The sequence below is a fragment of the Centroberyx gerrardi genome, chromosome 6 (genome assembly GCF_048128805.1).
Source record: "Centroberyx gerrardi isolate f3 chromosome 6, fCenGer3.hap1.cur.20231027, whole genome shotgun sequence".
NCBI lineage: Eukaryota > Metazoa > Chordata > Actinopteri > Beryciformes > Berycidae > Centroberyx > Centroberyx gerrardi.
The window spans coordinates 29,088,762-29,112,743 of record NC_136002.1 but is presented as its reverse complement, the minus strand read 5'-3'; the positions used below and the strand labels follow the sequence as shown (position 1 = coordinate 29,112,743).

The following is a 23,982-nucleotide window of genomic DNA, read 5'->3' as shown; positions in this document are numbered from 1 at the left end:
CCTTAAGTGACTCGCCCGGTTAAATAAAGGTTGAATGAAAAAAAAAAAAAAAAAACCTTTAAAACATGTTCTTGTACTTGGCAGCGGGTCTGGTCCTCGACCGCTGGGGATATTTTGAGAAATGACCCTCTGTTCTTTGCTTTGACGTGTGGTATGTGTAAATATCCGTCTTCCAGCATCATTCTTTATAGTACGAGCAGTCAGAGATACACATACCAGGAGAGGGGTATGTGTGTGTGTGTGTGTGTGTGTGTGTGTGTGTGTGTGTGTGTTAGGGGGGTGAGGGTGGGGGGGTGGGGTCAGAGATTCATTCAATTTCCTGCTGCGCTGCTGTTTGTTGGTTCAAACTGACTTGCAGCACAGCAGACAGGAACCTGAAGGAACACAGCAGCACCTTCACTACATGAAAGACTTTGAAGGCAATACTGCACACAGCCACACCCTACCCCCCCCCCCCCCTCTCTCTTGTCTTCTCTCTCTTCTCTCTCTCTCTCTATTAATCTTTCTCTCTCTCAGTTGAATTCAGTGTGCTTTATTAGCATGAAAATTGAGAACAATATTGTCAAGCGTCTCTCTATCTCTCTTCTCTCTTTCGCCTCCTTTTCTTTTTCTCTTTTCCTCTTCCCTTTCTCTCTCTCTCTTCCCTTTCCCACTTTCTTTTTCTCTTCCCTCTATCCCTCTGTCCCCCCCTCTCTCCCTCTCTCTCTTTCTCTCTCTCATCCCTTTCTCTTTTCTTCTTCCCTCTTCCCCCCCTCTCTCTCTCTCTCTCTCTCTCTATCTCTCTCTCTCTCACACACACACACACATATGAGTGATGACATTTTTGTGCCTCAGCTATATCAACATATCAACATCACCAGTTATATTCAAAACAAAACCTCTCTCTCTCTTTATAGCCCCTTTTAAAGAAGACCATTCATCCAGGGGCGCATTCCTGCTAACGAGAGCCGAGCCGGACTATAATTATGAGTCAGTGGGGTCGAATGAATGGCCACAGGACTGTTGTGACCAATCACAGAGCTGTTAGCGGGAGAGCGGCACTATGTGGCCCTGCAACACATGACAACATCAAAGCCGGAGCACGTTTACATGCTACGCCGCGCCGCCGTGACGCTAATCCACCAGGACAGCCTGGGTGTGACCTACTTCTGTAGGCAGCCTCAGCCTGGCAAATATTACAGGATAATACCTGTTGTTTTTTAATTTTTTTTTATTGTTTGTTGTTTTTTTTTGTTCAAGTTTCCTCCACAGAATTTGAATAGACAGAACGGTCATTCCCATTCAAATCAACATTCCAGGATGGGCAGATAGGCGGCCATTTTTATGTGAACTGTTGGGCGAGCTGTAACTTCGCTGCAGTATAAACCGACTTACGGCAAGTCGCTGAGGTTTAGCAAGAACCAAAGCAGCTTCTCTGTCTCCTTGCTGCCATAGATTGCTAACATGCTAATCTTGACCAGAAGAGCTAGAGAGAGAAGTACAGTCTTTGATAAAGCTACGTTAGCCTCGTCGCTAACGTTAGCTTTCAGTTGAGTTTTGACAGTTTGCTAAGCACTCCTGCAGCAGACACATCTGCACAGTTTTCAAGCAAGTGTGACACATATCGTCTATGATCGTGACACAATGAGAAAAGTTTAAACATTTTAGCATCACGCAAATGAGCACAGTGGTTAAGGAGCGAGAAACAACCACATTCGGGAAAAGCGTGTAACGTTAGCTCTGGTTGGCTAAACATGTTATCTTAGGTGAGATTTATAGTGATAGGCTGTTTTTCCTTCATGGAAATGTATGCAGATTTAATTGAAAGATTTGTTCCCTCTTTCATATGACCATTTCACCCCAATCAAGGGATGATAATGATGATGATCAGGCAGTAAGTGAGTGTCATTTTCAGTAACCATAACAGCACAAATAATTGACATGAAAATCTCTAAATAAATATACAGTATTTACCCTAATATAAAGTGTGAGATTACTGAGCTGCAAAAACTGATTTAGTGAAGTTTTAAAATAATCCCCCCAAAGTCTTTGAATTTATATGTCAAATTGCAGAAAATTGCGTCATTATTTTCTTTTTTTTTCTGGGGAAGGACCCCCATGCCCCCCGCTCTAATTGTGCCCCCCCAGAATTTTGGCTTGCATGACGCCCCTGTTACAATGTTTCAGTGTTTCTGTGTTTCTGTGTCTCATTGTTTCAGTATTGCAGTGTTTTTAGTGTTTCGGTGTTTCAGTGTTTCAGTATTTCAGTGTTTCTGTGTTTTAGTGTTTCAGTGTTTCAGTGTCTCAATGTTTCAGTATTTCAGTTTTTCAGTATTTCAGTGTTTCTATGTGTTTCTGTGTTTTAGTGTTTTAGTGTATTTCAGTATTTCATGTCTCAGTGTTTCAGTATTTCATGTCTCAGTGTTTCAGTATTTCATGTCTCAGTGTTTCAGTATTTCATGTCTCAGTGTTTCAGTATTTCATGTCTCAGTGTTTCAGCAGCTCAGTCCCCCTCTGTTCCTTCACGCGGCTCACATTGTGTCATAAATATTCATAAGCTGTTTGGCCTATGGAGGCTGCTGTAGACAGCTGTGTCAAGTGAGATAGAGATCATCAGAATCGTACCGGAAGTTAGGCGGGATTGCCTTCAAAATAAAAGTATCATTTGTCACTGGGGAAAAAATGAGTAGGCCTAAGTATTGGGATTTACAGAACAAAATCGTATCAATATATTCACTGGAATCGCTGTGTCAAATATTAAGTGAAACTTAACATGTACTAAAAAGATTATATTGTAGGGATCATGTACAATATAATCTAGCCTACAGTATGGTATTTCCTGATGAGAGAGTGTGTTATGGAGGGGTGAATTCAAGGCTAAGAAATTGATCCCTAAGGCAAATAATTGATGACTTAAATACACATGAAAAACAGATTATTTCTTAAACATATCTCTGTTTTCCCTTCAGTACTTTGAACCACAAAAAAATGTTGCAACACATGTTCGCCAATATGGATTTTATTTCGAAATAAACAAATAAATAAATAATTGGATAATGGATTCTATTATGAACAAAAATATGGATTCACACACATAAAAACCCTGATTCCTCCTCAAACTTATTTTCGCTCTGGTACTTAATATTACTGAAAAAATAAACATACAGATAAAAAACCCTGTTGCAACATATGTCAGTATGGGTTTTGTTATGAAAACCCCCCCAAAAAAGATCAATTAAACGCAAAAACAGGTTCCTTTAAACAGTATATTCTTGATTTTGACTTTGGCACTTTTTGCCAAACTTTGGCACTTTTGACTTTGGCACTTTTGGCACAATTTTTTTTTAAGGAATCTCATTTCCAAGAGAGACCTGGCCAAGAAAGAAGCATCAAAAACATACATAAAAGTTACAGACAAGCACTATATAAACAATGTAAATACATAGTATAAAAAAAATGCAAAAAACAAACAAAACATGTTGCAACAGTTGATGACTCAAACAGCAAAAAAAAAAACAGTTTCTCCTTAAAAATATTTTTCTTTTTTTTTTCTCTTCAATTTTTGTCTTCAATACTGTATTACTCAAAAAAATAAAGTGACAGCGCACAACACCCTGAACACACAACACCCTGAACACACAACACCCTGAACACACAACACCCCTGAACAGCCGTTTTATTTTGAAAGCGGTGCCCGGAAGCGTTGTGCCTCGCGCTCACCCCGCGCAGCTTGACGACGGCGCTGCAGCCTGTAGGAGCGGCCGGTTCCTCCCAGCCTCCCCATTCCCTCCGCGGGTGGAGAAAGCTTTCTTCTCACAGCAGCGGGGATTTTCTGACTGCACACACCGGATATTCCCGACCGAATTAACAAAACACATTGAAAGCGAGAGAAGGAGAGTTTCCTGGGCCGTAAATCCCCCCTTCCCACCTCTCTCTTTTTGGGCTGTTGCTTATAATTATTATTTTTTTTTTCTTTTTACGTTTTCAGACAGCTTTTTGTTCCTCCTCCTCCGTGGCGCACTCAGGTTTCTTTTGCTGACATGGTAGATTATCACGCTGCCAATAACCAATACTCGGCCGGCGGACAGCAGACCTACATGGAGCAAGAGAATGACTGGGACCGGGACCTGCTGCTGGACCCGGCCTGGGAGAAGCAGCAGAGGAAGGTAGGAACCGAGCCGAACCGGGCCGAACAGGGCTAAGAGGACAGGGAGGGGGGAAGCTTGGGTAAAAAATGGCAGGGGAGGGATGGATAAGGGAGTGGAGGTCGAGGACTGAATCTGGGCCCTGCTTTGCTCTATATTATACCTTGCAGCTGGTCCCAGTGCCCCAGTTCATACCCATCTCTGTATATTTCCTCCTGTGTTAGAAATATGCCCGTCCCAAGGCTCTTCTTCCTCCCCCGTGTCAAGCTGTTTTATTTCTCTGACTTGTGATAAATGCTGGTTTCCTCCCCTCGTCTCTCCCCCTCCCGCTTTGAATGAAACAAAGTATTCAGTTTGTCTGGTGCCAAGCCGCTGCGTAGCTTTGCTGCTGTTTTCATGCTTTCAAGGCGATTTCTGCACCTTTTCCCGAGCGATAACAGGGCGCCATATGGCGACAGAAAGCGCAGTTGTGATTATGCAGAGTTTAGGCTTAAAAATAGCAAGTGAAATGGTGTTTTTTCGGGGCGTTATCATGACTGGTTGCAGGCCGATAAGACTGAGGCGAGTTTCTACTGCTCACTACTGTAGGGTGCCACCGATATGCGGTTTTTGAAGGCCGATATATATTTTTGCGTCGGAGCTGCTGTGGTAGCCAGTATCATGCAGACATTCAGTATTTTCAAGTTTGACCGTTTTCATGCCAGAAAATTGCAAGGATTCAGTCTTTCCCTTCCAGGGTTTGAGTGTTGGCAGGATGGAAAAGCAGTGGAAACATTCTCCATTGAAACCCACGCTAATGAAATTCCATTAGGAATTTAAGGCAAGGTGACCCACCACACCTATTCAACAGGAGGGGAAAATGTGGGATACATTACAATACATTACTGCCTTTTAAATGAAGAATTAATTTAAAATACCTTTACTGAAGAGGTATATTGATAAGTCATTGCCGGTTTTCCAGACTGTTTATATGTCACTGTCAGTTAGGAACCTCCATGCTATCTGACTGGAGGATACCCGATATTTAATAGAAGCCCAGTATCTGCAAACCGGTATATCGGTCTTACACTTCCTACTGGTCTACTTTCACATTGTTGCAGCTGCACCACCGGCCCTTTCTCCATCACACAGCATAATAATATAACACTTGCTTAATAACCCAGCTTTTACCCTCTGAAAGCCCTGTAGGGAGCGGGTAGCCCGAATAATGAAGGATAATTTGAAGTACCATTGCTTAACAATGTGGAATGATTGAGGGTGTGTATGTGTGTGTGTGTGTGTTTGGTGCTAACTAGGCTACGCACCCTATCTGATTCACTGACTAGCCAGATGATTAGCATTCCTTCTAGTGGACCGGCAGCATACCGAGCATTGAATCGTGTGTTTTTATTAGGCTACTCAGCGTTTTAGACGTCAGCATCAGACATTCCAGCGATCGATAACCATCCAAACCAGTCGGCTGTTGCCTCATCCCAGTCCGTCGGCCTGAGGACTCTCTGTACATGTTTGTCCGCGGGGCACACGGGCCAAAGTTTCCTTCTGCGCGGCAAGAAAGGAAAATCTAACCTGTCAATCATTAACAAAGCAAAGTATGGCTTGTACAGACTCGGGCCGAGGTTCATTCCTCTGCATTCCCCGACCCGCGCCCAGGTGGAGGCTGGCGGGACGTTTTGCTGATTGGGAGCGGCGCGGGCATAACATGCAGCAGCCGGAGCTGGGGACGCGTTCCCCTGCCAAGTTTGAGCTATGCCGGCCCTGGTGAGGAGAGGGAACCAAGGGCAAATTCCTGCGGTGTATTCACCCTGACTGTGCCAGCTATTGCGTAAAAGTGAGCGAGTGCCTCCCACAGAAATATCAGGGAGGGAAGTGGATATAATGAGTGTGGGAATGGCTTTGTCTTTGTAGTCTGTGAGGGTGAGTCCGTAAGGTCAAAGACTGGAGCCGTTTGTTGGAGGCCAAGTTGGTCCTTGCAAAGTTGTCCGTGACGCAGAGTTTGTCCATTTACTGTGTTGGTAAAACAAGGGACAAGATGCTAAGGCTTAGGATTTTTTTTGTTATGTTTTTGGACATTTTTGCCTTTATTTGGTGTCCACAGTAGAGAGAGAGAGAGAGAGAGGGACATGAGAGGGGGATGACATGTGACAAATGTCCCAGTCCAGATTCAAACCCAGGACATTGTGGGTACATGGTGTGCACCTTAGCTGTGAGTGAGGCACCAGGACTCCCAAAAGTTTAGGATTTGCTCACTTCTATGAAGTTACAAAATTGAGATCCACTCTCACGTACCTCGTCTCTGTTTTTACACAAAACACCAAAATGAAAAATGCGGTTGGCTAAACTAAAAATGACAGCGCTTCGCCCCCAGGCTTCATCAGGTCATGAAACATGCCCACTGCATTTTTGTCAGTGCGGATCTCATGTTATGCAAGTTATTCTCGTCTTTTTCAGTCTACGCACCACTGGAGACACTTGGGTATTTTCTTAAGAAGACATTTGGCAGTACTCTGGCCTTTACTTTATTTGCTCAGTTTGAATAAATAGTTTTCTCAGAACCTGCAGACCAGGGATTCCACACGGCACAAGAATAAGTTGTTTATGAGCCTCTTGTGATTTGGAAATGACAGTAATACATGTACAAAGTCGTACAGGCTGAGTCTATACCCATTTGGCCAGAGGCAGGAGTTTGTCCTTGCAGAAGTTTCCAGTTGTCGATTTATTACATTGAGCAACACTCCTCAACACCCCAGTTTAACTCGGGCCGGCCCAGCTGAGTCCAGTTGACTGCACTTTGTCACAGGCAGAGCTTCTTGCCTGACAAACATGTAATTAAGTCTTTCTCACCGCCGAGGGATCGACCGCACGTCGAAACATGTCGAAGTACGCAGTGACGCCACCGGGGTTTTATGGTAACTCTCAGGCGGTACATGCAGATCTGGCTCCGAGCGACAGTTAGGCTGCACATACTTACTACTCATGTCAGGGAGAAAGTACAGCTGAGGCGGGTGGGTGGGTGGATGATCTAGGAAGGAAAGCAGTCAGGCAGTCAGGCAGTCAGGCAGCGAGCCGCTCTCAGCCGAAGGCCCCGCAGCAGTCGGCATCGCTGGTGATCCTTAATCGCTCTTGGATCTCTTCAGAAATAAGCTTTTTGAAATAGAAATCATTTGCTTTGGTCCCAGTGTTTCCCCCCTATACTTATCCAGCAGTGATGGGCCACACCTGCCAAAAAAACACCACATTACTAGAGAAAAGCTGTAATACAAAATGCTCTTAACCCACATAATGCAACCAAGTAAAGGTCCCACGCTTTGAATTAGTGCTTTTCTCAGGTTAAGCCTGCCAGTAAGAACAGTTACGGCACTGACGCAGGGCCAGGATTGGAACCAAAATCGTCCCAAACCACCGCCGATACAGAACATCACAGCACAAACTCCCGGTCTGCGTTCACATCTGATGTCATTCCAGTGTTTTAGTGTCTCTGTGCTCTTCTCTTATCTTTCACCAAGACCAGCACAGCTCGGCTAATAGCAGTACATCTGCTTCCGTACGTGATTTGAGTTACAGCAGCAGAATCGGTTGTGGTCAGTGACTGTGATATCCATCTGTCTTCATTTCCCTACGCTGACAGCCGCCTCAATCCGCCGGCCTGTTTGCATGGAAGTGATTGGAGCGGGACGGCACTGCAGGCCGGCGGTCGGGACGCTTTTACAGTTAACAGCTTTCACCTGATGGAGAGAGATGGGGGGGGGTCATCCAGCCTGCCATAACTTCTCCTGCTATCACACCAGGATGCTACTACCAAGATAGGACAGTGTATATTTAGGCTTATGTAGAAACCTGGCAGGGTGTTAGAGGATTAGAGGAAGGGTTTAAATTTAAAATGCATATTATGCAGATGAACCTAAATTTGTTTTAATCACATGCATATACACTACTTTTGCTTGTAGTGTATTTTAATTGTTACAGCATGCCGTTGGTACAGATGTGTCTGCTAACGTCACACAGTAAGCAGCTTGAGTTATTGCTGCCCTCGCTCCCCTGACACACCCCGCCAGTGCCCAGACTTGCAACACACACACACACACACACACACACACACACACTCTCTCTCTCTCTCTCACACACACGCAGAGCTTTCCACTGCTGCCAAGGTGGGCAGCTGGACACAATGTTAGTTTGTTCTTTCCACGCCCACTTTCACATGCTTTTTGTGCGGCTGGCAGGCAGGCAGGCGGAGCCGGTTCAGATGGCCCGGGTTGGCTCGGGACGGGCTGTGAGTGACATTTTGTCAGGACAAACGGCCCGAACAATGCATCGCGCCGCCGTCACCGCCGCGGCTGCGATGTCGCTCCACGATAAGCTGCCAGTCGCGCCACTTTTTCCTCCAGCTGCTCTCCACCTCCCCCCCCCCAAAAACAATCAGAAAGAATGGAGGTAGCCTAATTTGTTTGAGGAGTGTTGACCGAAGGGCCCGCTCGCCAAACAACCGCCACGACAGACAATGCTTGTGTTTGTGGAGAATACGAGGAGCGGCCGCTTTGATTGGCCGTCCCTCCTTTTGTCTCCGGCGTGATTGGCTGATATGGCACAGCAGGACCGACCTGATTGGGGTGTGGCGGCTATGACAGGAATTTACTCTTGTCTAGAATGAACGCAGTCATCATTCCAGAGCTGATGTGCAGATTTCAATGGGCTTTAGTGTTGAATTGAAAATGCCTCTCTGTACTGTCATTAATTCTGTCTTTGCTTCATGAAACAAAAGGTTAACTTCATCCTAATCATGCTGATATGCATGCGCCGGGTTGCAGCCCTCTAAATACACAATAAACCTAATCTCCTTGATCAAGATCCACTTCAGCTGACCATTAGATATACTAGATATACTAGATATCAGTTTACACCCCTATTATTGAATAGGTGTGGAGGGTCATCTTGCCTTAAGGAGCTGCCAACCCACCTGAAAACATTAGTCTGGGTGTTAGTGGAGAGTTTCAGTGTCCCATGATGGACTAATGGACTGTTTCAGAGGCTTTTCCACCCCGACAAGAATATCATTCTGGGGGAAACGCAGATGCAGATCACTTACTCCTCCAGAAATTGAGGATTTTTTTTTGTAAATCTAACGAACCTAGAGAAGTTAGTCGGAGTTCCAGTTTTGGGACGTGGGAGAATCGGGGTGCGGCGCTCTGCAGTTCCCTCGCTGCCAGCTGATCCCAGGTCAGCTGTGGGAAAGCCCTTCAGCCCCGGCGACGTACAGCTGACCGCCGTCCAGAATCAGCCTGTACTCCCTAAACAACGAAGCAGTCAGTCAACCAGGCAGCCAGCGGACGGGCAGAAAGGAATGTAACCCCTCTCTCTCTCTCTCTCTCTCTCTCTCTCTCTCTCTCTCTCTCTCTCTCTCTCTCTCTCTCTCTCTCTCTCTCTCTCTCTCTCTCTCTCTCTCTCTCTCTCCCCCCCCCCCCCCTCCCATAGGCCACAGTGAGAGAGCATGCAGGGGGAAACATTCCTTTGGTGGCCCATTATAGCCTGCTAGGCCAGTGGGAGGGGGCTTTCACTGAAGGGGGGCGGGGTGTCCTGTTTTTTTGCCCGACTCAAAAAAAAAAAAAAAAAAAAAAAAAGAGTTGGGGGTTTGCAGGATTGCAGATGTGGCCAGTGTGGCGGAGATGAGAGGGAGAATCCTCCTCCGGGGCAAAGGGCGCTCGCGGGGGGAAGTGGGAGTTTCCAGCGGGAGACGACAGGCGAGCGGCGGAAGTCGTGACGCCAATCATTGCCCAAAATATTTGTTTCAAGGATATAAAGGCCGGTTCAAAGTGCAAACCTCCGTCGTCCGCACCGCCGAGCAGCAAACTTGAACAAACGCTCCAATCAGTTGAGAGAATGGAGCGTAGCGTTTAGCGTTGACGTCCGTCCGCTGGCCGCTGCTGGTCTAGTGTGTTTCTCTTTCAAAGAGATTTCTTTCCGGTCTGTTTCTCTCTCACTCTCTCTACACCCCCCCTCCCTCCCTCCCTCCCTCCCTCTTTCTGTGTGTAAGGAAGGCGCTACATTTAGGGAGGGAGGGGAGGTTTGGGGGCCCGTAAGAATGTCATAGCAGCCATAAATCCCCGGATGCTCTCGGTGGCGGACACAACCTTAGCTGTCCTGCTAATTGTTGTTGTTCGTGGGCGCGCTTCGTCGCTATTGTGCATAGTTATGAGGATTAGTGAATGGCATTTCCCACTGATGAATTGAAATTGGCAACAATAGGGACTAAGAATTTCCCTTTTGGTCGGCTGCCAATATGCATGCTGGTCTCAGCTTGGAGCTCGGACCCCCCTCCCTTCATGTCTCCTCCTGGTTTATCCTCAAGAAAGGGATTTCAAGGAATATACCAACTTTTCTTTGGGCAAATAAGCTCTTTGATCAACTTGCTGTGGTTGGTAGCAGTTTCACTGTCTAGTGTTTCTGTTTGTTACGATGCATTTCAACCAATAAGCATATTGTTAATGTGCAGTGGGCGGTACAAGCTAGATCTGCAGCATCTCACTTTATCACACTAAATAGTGAACACACAGAGGGGCTACCAGTCTTCTCATCGCACAATAGCAAGCTGGGAAAGAGTTTATTTGATGAAATGGTGGCGTATTTTTTAGTCTTGATGCATTCCTGCTGTATCACTGCTGACCGAGAGTCAGTTTTACCTTATCAGATCATTATGAATGCGGTGGTCAGGTCGAGCCGGTCACTGATCCAGGATCATCACTTCCTACAGACAGATGCCAGTCAGGCTGAAGAGGAAGACCCATGTGGTTCATGTCTGCAGCAGTGTGTGACAGCGCCTGTATACTGCAGCATGAGAAATTATGACTACAATAAGTGTGTGTGCATGTGCACATGCCTCTCTGTGTGTGTGTGTGTGAGCACTGACGGCAGACCCAGTGTTTTTTGAGAAAGGGGGGCGGCTTGCTTGTTTGTAGGAAAGCAGCAGAAGAAAGGAATGTGTGTTTAGGTGTGGTGGTGTGTGTGTTTAGATGCCTGTGTGTGTGTGTGTGTGTGTGTGTGTGTGTGTGTGTGAAGGGTGGGGGCACCATTATATTATGGGTGTTGGGGAGGGGGTTTACTGGAGTTTGGAAGTGAGGTTTTCCCCCTTCTAGTTTTCCAACAGAGTCACATAGCTGTGGGTTTCTGTGCCTGAGGCTGCTGGTAAACACTGTTCACTTAAACAAACACAGGCCCTGTCCTGTTGCATGTCTACTGGACAGTGTGTGTGTGTGTGTGTGTGTGTGTGTGTGTGTGAGAGAGTGTGAGAGAGAGTTTTATTAGATGAAACATTGTCAGGTTTCTCTAAAAGGTGTTGTGCATCATTCATGGTCCATTTAACACACAGGGAAGTAAATGGAGGAACAGATTGCAACACTCAGAGCTGCAGTTCAGCTTTGCTTGTAGCTGCTTCCATATAAACACCTAGGTAGAGTTTATGTGGAACCATTAGAATGACCTCACCTCACGCCCCCGCTGTTTGTGGGTGTCTTGACAGGACTGCACTTCTGATTGTAATAAACCCAATCGCATTATTCACCGCTGCATTTCACCAACCGCGAGAGTCTGCAGGTTATTTTTCAGAGGAAAAGGTGTTAAAGGCGGCCTGCTGAACAGAGCGATTTGGTGCTGTGCAGAATCCCCGGCCTGCAGATCAGATTGTGCATCGCAGACAATCAGTCATTGTATAAAAAAATGGCCTTAGCGTCTCATTTTACCTCCATTTCTGTTTGACAAGTGCTGAAAAATATGGAAAAAAAATGTCTACCACAATCCCTATCGCAACAATCGTGGAAAAAGATTGCGGCATAAAGTTTTGCCAGTGTTACATAACCCCACTGTGTGAAACTGTTTACTATCTTTGAGTGTTTCTGTGTGTGTGTGTGTGTCTTCTTGGCCGCAGCGCATTTCTATTCTGCCTGCTCCGTCTCCATGGCTGCAGCGAGCGGATAGTACTCACACATCTCTGCTCTGAAGCGCGGCCACACGGCGCCCCGCAGGCCCTATTTTTGGCAGCACCACTTCAGAGCTGCGCTGTCTTCTGCACCTGAGAGAGAGAGAGAGAAAGAGAGATAAAAATTTGATCAAAAAAGGCAGAGGAAACAGAAGCGAAACCCTCTCTCTCTCTTGCGGTTGCTATTTCAAACTGCCCATGTGCTGCTTTTCGGCGAGGCTAATGCTCTGCCTTGTTTCACAGGCACTGTTGTCTCTGCCATTAACACACTTTTTTTTTATTTTTTCAAAGTGCCATAAAAGAGCCAGGCTTATTTAAGGTGTTTGTGGCTGGTAGTGGTGAGTGTATCTAAGGTGTGCTAAGAGGTGAATCTGCGGATGAGAGCGACGACTAAGCGGTGTGCATTTAGCCATCGCTCTCATCCAAAGTGAGTGGATGTTTTAATTTATTATTTGTATTGTTTGGTTTGTTTTTGCAAAGACTTCCTGAACAAAACGCACTCCCTTTTTTAAAAGCTTCTTCCTTACCAGCCTCCACTGTTTTATTCAGCCTGCCTTACATCACGGGGACTTGAGAAAGACTTGGCAGCACAACACAGAGCTGTTGGTGTTAATCTCCCTGTGACTCACCTTTGGGTCCCAGCTTGGCCTTTGAAGAACACCTCTACCTCTCTGTGTACGTCTTCCAGTCCCTGTGTCTACAAAATATTATTCCTGCATTCCTAATATTGGGCTGCAGCCTCTTTATGCAAGCCCGTTTTTTTTTTTTTTTTTTTTTGGTCAAGGCTTAAAAATTCTTCTTTAACCGCTCCTCCACTGGAGTTATATCTCCTCCTTCATGACTGAAGTGGATTAAGAAGGTGGCTTCAGTGAGGGATCATATCTTTTTTTTTTTTAGACAGTGCATTTGATAGAGTGAGTAATTTATTCACTGTCAGTGTATATGAAGTTCGAAAACACTTCATACCGAATGCATTTTGGGGAAAAAAATCATTAAAGGAATACACCAAGTTTTGGGGAGATTGTCCTTTTGGTCAACTTTACTTGTTAACCTCAATTTTGGACAGACCTTTATATTTATATTTATATTTTCTATATGTGTGTAGCAGCATGTGGGCTCTCACTCTGTCAGTGAGACTGTCCTCGATCTGGTGGGCCTCCGGAGGCCAGCATGGCCGCGGAGCAACATCTGGCAGCGTGAGGCCGACCACCCCCCCCCCCCCCCCCCACCACCACACACTGAGATTATATCCCAGCTCACATGACGAGATTATATCCCAGCTCCGACGAATAGATTATATCCTCTCTGCGATGAATAGAAAGCAGAAAACTCCATTCTCCAGGACTTTGTGGATTTGGAAGTGACAGCAGAAAGGAGCAGACCGATGACAGATGGGGATTGATAGGTGTGTGTGTGTGTGTGTGTGTGTGTGTGTGTGTGGCTAGTAGTGTAGTAGTAGTGAAGTGAGGCTATAATGTGAACAGGTGGGACATACAGGAATGTGATCAGAGGCAGCAGGGTGGCATTGTGATATGGAAGGCTTTTTTTTTTTTATATTGCCTGCACAAGCAAGTTATTTCCCTCTTTTTAGGATGTGTTTTATCACTGCAAATAAATTAAATGTCCAAAAAAAAGCTGAAATCCTAAAAAGAGTCAGCATGTTGCAGAGCCGGTTTGACAGGTTGCTTAGCTGCTTCTGGCATGATGGAAGCCAAAAAAACTGACTACAACTGTCCAACTATCATTCTTATTCTGCTGTAGAATATAATGTGATGGATAACTGCATACAGAGACACACCTAGACAGGTTATCCTCCCTCTGGGGTGGGTGTGTGAGTGACGGAGAGAGAGAGAGAGAGACAAAGAGAGACAGAGAGAGAGAGAGGGAGAGACAGACAGGCCAGGCCTTTATACCCAGAAAGCATTAAACAGATATCTTGACATTTTGACTCTGATTGACTTTCCTTCACCAGACACTTGTCACATTCTGCGTATATTTGTTCTGTAGTTTTTCCTGAATTTTGCTCGTTAGCATTGCTGCCGTTCCAACTAGCCACAGCCCCCCCCCCCCCCCCCCCCCACTAATGTAAAAAGAGTCTGAAAATAAATAACCAACACCAAGAAAAATTCAAAATATGGTGGTATCTCTTTACCACTGTGGTGAAATCCAGCTAGTTAATCCTCTTAGCCTAGACGGCGTGCACTAGCTCTCAACTGGATACCACTCCTGTGATTAAAGTCAATTTTGACCCTTTGACCTATCAGAGTTTGGCCTTAAGTTAATATTTGACATTTTTTATTGTGTATGAGCAGAATGGTAGGTGTGGTGGAGTTACAGAGAGCGTCTACACACAGTTACACCCGACCCCGGCCAGTCCGAGCCATGACTAAAGAGCGAAAGCAAGTTTCCTGTGTAATTATTGCAAGTGGCTATTAATGATTCTGTTTCTGAAGCCCGCTGTAGTTATTTAGTTAGTTAGTAGCAGCGTGTTGGCTCAGGTGACCTCCCCCCCCCCCCCCCCCCCCCCCCAGAGATTAGATAGGGCTCCACTGTTACCGGCCTGTACTGTAATGTCAACCCTGATAGGTTTGACCTTACACTCCCCATGCCGACCAGCAGTCACTGTCTGAGTAACCAGGAGTCAGGACTGGGTTCAGTTCACTGTCCATTCAGTCAGTATACTTTCCTTTCACCTTTCAGTTGACTTCAGGACAGTTTAAATAGTTTCCATGTCACTGTGGACTCCTGGCTCCTGGCTCCTGGCTCCTGGCTCCTGGCTCCTGGCTCCTGGCTGGCACATCTGAAAATGTCACTATTTTACAAGTCAAGTCGATTTTTTAAAAACATCTAATGCAGCCTCCCAGTGACGGTTGGTTACCTGCCAAAGTAGGTGGTAAAGTAGACAAACATACTAGACATTGCCTTATTCCAACGGCGGCCATTTTGAATTCTTAGGGTGGGAAACTCTATCTGTAAAACTGGCATATATAACTAACATTACTGCCACACACAAGTAAAGACCTCAGATAGACCTAACCATTATCAAATTAGCTAGCAATCTCGAGAACAACAACTACGACTGCTTGAAGTTAGCAGGGAAGTTAGCTAGCTTACTAGCTAGTTAGCTACCTAGGGTAGCCGCTAGCTAGCTAGCGGGACAAATGTATTACCTTAAAATATGAACCTATATCGCTCCAGGTTCTTCAGATCCATTTGCTTCTAATGTTTTTGTGTGGGGAATCTGTGAAATTATAAATGTTTGTCCGATTTGTATGATGTGCATCTTAGTATTCCCACTCCGAGTGTGACGTAAGTTCAAAATGGCCGCTGTGTAAAAAACGAAAAGGTCTATTTGTCTGGTAGCTGGCACTTCCCCACCCTGATTGATAAGATAAGGTAAGATAGCACTTTATCGATCCCCTTGGGGAAATTCAGGAAATTGGGCAATAAAGTTCAATATTTTGAGAGCAGCTGGAATTCATTTGGTCATCATAGAGGTTTGGTTATCATTTGTGAAAAGAAGATTCAAAATATTTGAGTTTTGAAGAAACTCGACTTGTGAATCTTTGGAATTGATAGTGAACTGAACAAAACCCTGACGGGGAGTTTAGCGGCTGGTTGGTTTGTGGTGTCAAGACAAATGCCTGCAGCTTTCACCGTGCTTTTAAAGCAGCGTAACAGAGGTGAAGACGGGGCAAACAGACAGAGGAGTGTGTGTGTGTGTGTGTGTGTGTGTGTGTGTGTGTGTGTGTGTGTGTGTGTGTGTGTGTGTGTTTGTTTCCTCTGAGGCTTTCTCTGATTTCCTCCGCTAGGTCCTGTTGTATTATTTAACAGTTTTCTAACTGGGGCACTGGGCAATGAGGTGAGGAGGCTAGGCCTGCTGGGACACACACATCACACACCAGACACAATGGAAAACATACATACAGTGCTTAAAAAAATAATATTGGCTTCACCTGCTCTTTCCATGGAATAGACTGGACCGGTGAATCCAGGTGAAAGCAAAGATCCCTTATTGATTTCTCTGATTGAATCCACTGTTTTATTCTTTATTTAGTCTCCATCTTTGTTGCTCAGCCTCATCACTGTGGTGCTTCTGCACTGCACTTCCCAGAGATCACCTGTCAATCAAATAGCGTGGGCGGAGCTTGGACTTTTCAGGAAAACAGACATTTAATTATATGAAAACGCAGCAGATTATTACTTAAAAGAAAGGATTTTAAAGTCAGAAACAACAGGGCACAGCTCAGTATTGACAGCGTCTTCCCTGTGTTCGGTGCACCTGATGCACAAACACTTCAGTGGGTATCAGTGGAGCCTGTGTTGGTTTCAGGGCACATAACAGCTCCATTAAATATTTACTGACTCTGCCTGGCCTCCAGGTTCCACCGCTCTCATTTATAGCAAGGACACACAGCCCACAAAATACACCCACGCAACTCTCTCTCTCTCTCTCTCTCTCTCTCTCTCTCTCTCTCTCTCTCTCTCTCTCTCTCTCTCTCTCTCTATCTCTCTGTGTGTTTAGTATGTATGCCTAATGTTTACTGCCAGAGTCCTTAAGACGAAAGGCTTGGTAAAAGAGGATTATTGTTTCGCCCACCAGAGCGGCGAGTGTGCAGCTATTTTTAGGGGTTAGCTGATATGTTTTCCTGTCTCTGGCCGGTGGTTGGTGTGCTGCCCGGGTGTTTTCAGCGCTGCAGCTCCTGTCTGTGTGGAAGGGATGTATTTCCAGTCAGGCATCGTGAGGGCCAGCTCCGGGGCCTGGGCATAAGTTTGATCTCTCTTTTTCTTTTTTTAACTTTTTTTTTTTACTTTCATGGTTCAGAGACGGGCCCTCGGAGACTTGAAGCCTGGAGCTCAAACAGTCAGACACATGGGATTAGGGCTGGGCAATATTTACAAAATAAAATATCACAGTATTTTAGACTGAACGCCTCGGTAACGGGATAACAGGACAATGTTTTGGGGATGTGTATCTGTGTTTTCTTGAGATATTTACTCACAAGAAAATTTTGAAAATTAGTAATGATCATTAGTAATGTGTAATCAGTACTAAGTACTGTGGATATAATGAGAAGATAAAGCCAGTCATTCTTCATTTTCCTCAGCCAGAACAGGCTAATTAGTTCTGAAAATTGAATCACTTTACTGTAAAGCAGCCTTTAAGACCAGGAAGAAGTGACATTTAAGTTATTTCACAATATTACGATAACCAAAATCCCAGACGATATCTAGTCTCATATCACATTATCGATATTATACGATATATCTCCCAGCCCTACATGGGATGGACATAGTAACTTTTTTTGTTGTGGATTTTAGGGTTTTACAACACAAAGAAGGACTCTGGTATGGGAATAAATCAGACTCCTACTGTTTTTGAGCAAAAAAAAAACCCAAATTATTTGAGATTTAGAGTTACACATCACTATATTTGAATATGTGGGGAAGAAAACTGCATGAAGAAAAGAAAAGTGTGAAAAAGATTTTTGTCCGTAGCTGCACATCTACTTCTGTAAGGGGTGAAAAGCTGCAGAGGATAGATGGAGAAATGAAGATGCAGACACACATGAACACATCTTTAAAACCATGGAGACTGCAAACTGAAGAGGACAGGGAGACAGAGGCAGACAGACAGGGAGACAGAGAGGCAGACAGACAGGGAGACAGAGGCAGACAGACAGGGAGACACAGAGGCAGACAGACAGGGAGACAGAGGCAGACAGACAGGGAGACACAGAGGCAGACAGGGAGACAGAGAGGCAGACAGACAGAGAGACAGACAGACAGGGAGACACAGAGGCAGACAGACAGGGAGACACAGGCAGACAGACAGGGAGACAGAGAGACAGACAGGGAGACACAGAGGCAGACAGACAGGGAGACACAGACAGACAGACAGGGAGACAGAGGCAGACAGACAGGGAGACACAGAGGCAGACAGACAGCGGACAGACCCTGACTGCAGGTTCACTGCTGGTTTACACAGCTGGAAAGAAACAGGATCCAAACAGGCTGCTGTTGTTGGCCTCTGGGTCTGAAACTACTGTAGATAACAGAAGGACTCTCTTCTTCTTCTTCCCCTCCTTTGTCTGTCGCTGCTGTACGTAAGCTTGTGCTGTTTCATGGTGGAAAAGGGAGACGGGCTGAGTAAAGGAGGAGAGGGAGAGAACTGAGCTGGAGGTTAGAGGGTAAAAGAGCATTCACCACTATTTTGATGCTTTTGTTTTGTAGTTTTCTCGTTTTTGTGATTTCATCTGTCACCCATGAACACAGTTGCTAATGTTTTCGGTTAATGGCTGCTTCACTTTGAGCTAGGGCTGAATGATTTTGAAAAAATATCTAGTTGCGATTATTTTGACTGATATTGCAACTGCGATATAATTTGCGATATTAGAGGGAATGATCATTTTTACATCATTATTCTCATTTTCATTGAAAAACGTATTAAAATGATTATGGTGTGATTTTTGCGGGGATCTGTACCAAACAAAGATGTTTTGTTAAGTCTGTAGAATATGATGTGTAGGCCAGGACGTCTCTGCAGCACGACAATATTTCATTTAAAATGGTATTTTGACACACATTTCGCCTTTAACAAATATTGCGCCTCCTGCGATTTGAAAATTGCAGTAGGCCATATTGCGATTTCGAGAAAATTTCGATTAATTGTTCAGCCCTACTTTGAGCCTGTCCGTTCGATGTTCATGGAGGAAGGCTCGTCTTAATCTGGAAGTGTAGAAAACTATGTCATCGCCTCACAAATTCAACCGCGCACAGTCGAGCTGAGCAAACCGTGTTTCTTGATAAATGACTTGACGGCGAGGAGTAAATCTCGCCCGAGAGGAGGAGGAGGAAAAGGAAAAAGGATGAGCGAGACTCGGGAGGATGAGAAGTCGAGGCGTGGAAGAGTGACTGCAGCGTCCTCCTGGGAGTCGTGACGGGTGGAAGAAAGAGGAAGGAAGGCTCTGAGGTTTCTGCGGTTTACTGCTCCTTCCCCGTTTCAAATATAAAGACGCCACACACACGCACGCACACACGCACGCACACACACACACACACACACGGCCGAGCCCTCTGTGAGTCAGAGAGAGACGGATCAGAGCGTCACCGCCGCTATGGCCGCCCAGACCGCCGGCCGGGGGAAGCAGGGAAGCCCACAGACCGGTGTCGAGTCAGAAGTCCTTGTTTCACATCATATTGGCAATTTTTGACCGTTTTCTTTATAACTGTGACTGAGATCCGGCATCGTCCCCCATGTTCAGAAAATATTCCATGACTCCGGGACCGAGCCAAACCGTCACCACAACAATGCTTTGTAAAATGTCAAAAATACATGTGGAGATATTTTTTCCCCTCAATTCCTTAAAATTAAACATTTATACCATGGCATTTTGCATGTCGCTGTTGCCCTGTGAAAACCATGTAACTCCAATTTTGGTGACTTTCATGTTTTCACTTCAGTTGAAGGGTGACTTGCTCCTCAGAGGGTCGAGGACATTCTCCGACCTCTCGGGCTTTATGAAACCAAAAGAAACTCCACAGGATAAAGTCAAAAAAGCATCATCATCAAGCTAAAACAAAGCTGTTTTGGAGATGCAGGGTTTTCACCTCACCTGTGCTTTTATGCAAAGTGCCCTGCAGTTCCATAAGTGAATATATTTTCATTATGGGCAACCCCGGTGGGAATGATGCCCCTGACCCTGCAGTGTTGGTCCCAGGCTCTACCTACTGAACACACACTCTGCAGAACAGCAACAATATGCATTAAACACGGCCATGCTGAGAAACTGCCACCAGTCAAATGCTGATAGGTTTTAATTATTGTCATGGTGCCCTGATGAAGGCTGTATGCCGAAGCACGTTAGCCTGATGAAGCCAAAATAAAAAAAACTGAGACCAAGTTTTGCAGTTCAGTGGATTTTAATGCTGCTATCCCATGGCTTTCTTCACATTTTAGTGATAGCAGCCACAAGAGGAAGAGCTTTGACTGTGGCTTGTCAGTTTTTCTACTTTACCAACCGTCATTTGGAGGAACTATTCTCTTCTAAAGCTCTAGATGGATGGTAAAATGGTGAAAAATCGCTGGGTTTTTTTTGTGTAATTTTGTGCCTAAGCAGCCGCCGCGCCCCTAAAGTTCGTCTAGCTCCCCGCCCCGCTGCTGGTCTTAATGTGGGTCAGGGAAGTCCTGTGCCCTCTCCACTGTCGGCCACGAGCCCGCTATCCTGTCTGATCCAATCAAAGCTAGCCTGGAGGGATTATTTAACCACCGAGCCTAGTTAACAAAGACTCCTCTGTTGGCCCTCTTCTGACTCACAGCGCAGTAGGGAGCGCACGGCGGCGCGCACGTGGAGCTATCACAGACCCCGCTGCCCTGCAGCAGCCTCAAAGCAAGACAGATGTGTCTCTTAGTTGGGGTCTGTCTGTGTGTGTGTGTGTGTGTGAGGGCTCGGCGTTCTGGTTTTGACACCACTGCTGTTGAGACATGTAGGCTCGCTGTGTGTAGCGTGAGAATTACGCTGCTGCGTTTCCTGCTGAGCTCGCCGCTGCGGTACGAAACAGTTTCTGTGCAAACGGGTTCTCTTCGCACCTCGCCGGGCCTGATGGCTTATTTTCACTATCGCTGTGACACGCAGGCACTGATTGGTAGTGAGAGTGGAGCTGATTTCCAGCTGTGCTTTGCTGTAAAGACTCTGGGTGAAAGAAGTCTTGAAGTTTGTCACTTAATATTCAGGCAGGAACAACAAGCAAAATCCATTTGCAGAGAGAGAGAGAGAGAGAGAGAGAGAGAGAGAGAGAGAGAAAAAGGGTAATGGTGAAGCCTAATGCACTGATGGGTAAGAGGTTGCAGAATAAACAAGGCGCTCTTTGAAAGGCAGCATGCAGTGCAGACTTGTGTAAAAAAAAAAAAAGAGAAAGGCATGAGCAGAGCCATTGGTACAAGCTTGGCCAGTTTGTACTATGCGCACCATGTGCCGAGATGCTCTCCACACCTTCTAAAAATAAGATGCCATAGAGTCTTATGTTGCTTAGCAACAGCCACAAAGCAAGACTGGAACTAATATGGCTGCTGCTATAAACTGCAGTGAGCTAACTCTGTTTATCGCTTGTGTATAAAACATTAGGACTACCTGCTAGACTTTTGATGTTCTTTAATGAAACCTGGTGACAAAGTAAAGCCTTAAAAAACATCACCACACACCAACAGCAATACCAGAACTGAATGAATATAATCTACAGTGTTGGCATAAAATATGTACAAGTTATGTCCAGCTGCTTGCTGTACGAAACAAGTCCAGGTGAAAGCATATTGATTTCACCCACTAAACCTCCTCAGTCCTGATGTAGAGGAGGAGAGAAGTAGAGAGGAGGAGACAAGTTAAAGAGGGACATCCCGTCTCCTGTATCTATCCACTCGACTCGCTCTGATCTGCTCTTATCTTGCAGTCTTATTTCTTTTCAGGCCTTTTTTGTCTTACATGATCATCAGAATCAGGATCAGAATCAGGCTTTATTGGTGACGTATGCAACACATAAAAAGAATTTGACTTTGGTTAAAGGCCCCAGCTCCTGTTTCTTACATTCATACATACATAACACTAAGACCTACCCCACACATACTGTATATACTTCCATAAAACACTAAGACATATATAAGACACACACATTCATATATATAAGATAAGACAAGATAAGATAAGATGCACTTTATTGATCCCCTAGGGGACATTCGGGGTACAGGGAAGGTAATAAAAAATAATAGAATAAGAATAGTGCAGAAAGGAATAAGCAATATAAACAATATAACAATAAAAAGTGTGTCAATGTCCAAAGTGTCTGAGTGGTCTTATCCAGTGTAATAAACAGGGTGTCCTGGAAGATTTCAATGTCCCGGACAAATGGGAGAAATTCCGGTCAAATATTATCTGTGTTTATTGAGCTTAAAAACAATTGTTAGGCAGGCTATATAAAGAATGACATCATCAAGGCATGTAGATTTCTAATATATTTTATTGAAAAGTAGGCTACTTTTGCTTATACATTATATTCCAAATAAAATAAGTCCCGTCAATAGACTCACGTACGTAACGCTATTTTAAAAATAAATAAATAAATATTACGCTAGCCTACGTTCGTTGGCAACACGTAAACACAAAGAGTTTCCTTCAGCTTCAGGCCTACATACTCTCAGATAAAATAAAACAGAATAAAAACTATTTGCAAACAAACAAAAAATTACATGTAGGCCTATCTGGCTCATAACATTTTAATGACTGCGTGCTGCTGCCGACTTGAAATCAAATAATTTCCGTTCGCTATAGGCCTTTTCTCAGATAAAATAAAATTTAAATAAAAACTCTTTGAAAATAAACAAAAAAATAACCATAACCTATTGCTGGCTCATATAATTTTACTTCCGGACGGCTGGTTCATCATATTCCTGAAGCGCTGAGGGGACGGAGTGATAATGAATCAGTGATATTAATTCAAATTGTGCTTAGAGGGAATTATTTTCACCGGACATTATGACCGGAGAGACTTAAATATGTCGGACTTCAACAGATTTTCCCGGTAAAAAAACGGTAATTACCGGATAACGGAAACCCAGGTAATAAACTATATATAAGCACATACGACGACAATATATACACATACAGTGACATCAGAGTCATTGTAATATAATAATATTCTATGGTCATTTTGGCTCTGACCCTCGCACCATTATAGATTACTAATGTAATGTTTATGATCGAGAAATTGAAGTTTATTCTGTTAGCCTCGTTGCAAGTCTCTCTGGGTAAGGCCATCAGCTAAAAGACTTAAATGTTAAACTCTATTAAGAAAGAGACAGCCAGTGTTCAGAGAGAGAGAGAGGGAGAGAGAGAGAGAGAGAGAGAGAGAGAGTTTGGAGGATCAGACTCTCTGTCTGTTTACAGCGGACTGCTCCATACAGGCAGCGGAGGGGAAGACCGCCATAATATTAAAGTCATTTAAAAGGGATTACAGTGATCTGGTGCTGTACCATCACTTTGCCCTGCACCCTAAGGGCCTTGGAGGGGGGTCGTGTGTGTGTGTGTGTGTGTGTGTGTGTGTGTGTGTGTGTGTGTGTGTGTGTGTGAGAGAGAGAGAGAGCTCTGCAGGAGTCTATCTGGGGCACGGGGATCATTGCATCAGATCAGCCTAGCGGTAAGAGGAGTATGGGAGGGGTATGTGTGTGTGTGTGTGTGTGTTGGGGTGGGGGGGGGTTGTCTGCTAGTGATTGTGTGTTTATGAACTGTAATGTACTGTAGCCATTTTGGTCTTCCATGTGTGTGTGTTGGGTGGAGGTGGGGGTGGGGTGGGGGGAGCTGTTACACCAGATAGTAAATGTTAAGCGGTAGACAAAACCCTCAGGCCATGTGTCTCTCTCTCTCTCTCTCTCTCTCTCTCTCTCTCTCTCTCTCTCTCTCTCTCTCTCTCTCTCTCTCTCTCTCTCTCTCTCTCTCTCTCTCTCTCTCTCTCTCTCTCTCTCTCTCTCTCTCTTACTGTCATTATGGTGTCTCCGGGTGGCTACAGAGAGACTGTGCTCCCCCAGGTCCTCCCTTATCTCCCCCAGACTCCCTGTACCCCCCAACACACACACACACACACACACACACACCCCCACACACAGACTTCCCTCCAGCCCAGGAACAACAGCCCAGTTGTAAAAATAAAACCTCCTGTAATCTCTGACCGTCACTCACTCTTCCCTGTGTGATACGACGATCTTGGCTGTTGATTAATGTCCATTTGCGTGCCGATTTGCCTTGGCATCCGCTTGACCGTGTGTGTGTGTGTGTGTGTGTGTGTGTCAGACAGGCGTAGGGCCAGTGAGTCATGAAGCCATAAAGGGCAGGGTGAGCTCTGGAA

At 45.2% G+C, this 23,982-nt stretch overlaps 1 protein-coding gene across 1 annotated transcript in view; it reads left to right on the top strand.

Annotated features, from left to right (window-relative positions):
• Positions 1-3,781: 3,781 nt before the first annotated feature.
• The window catches only part of actn4 (actinin, alpha 4), an 81,265-nt gene continuing 61,064 nt past the window's right edge, over positions 3,782-23,982 (top strand). Inside the window, exon 1 of the mRNA XM_071925167.2 lies at positions 3,782-4,145. Within this exon, the coding sequence (XP_071781268.2) occupies positions 4,020-4,145 (126 nt within the window). The 5' untranslated portion in view covers positions 3,782-4,019. The remainder of the gene's footprint in view (positions 4,146-23,982) is intronic.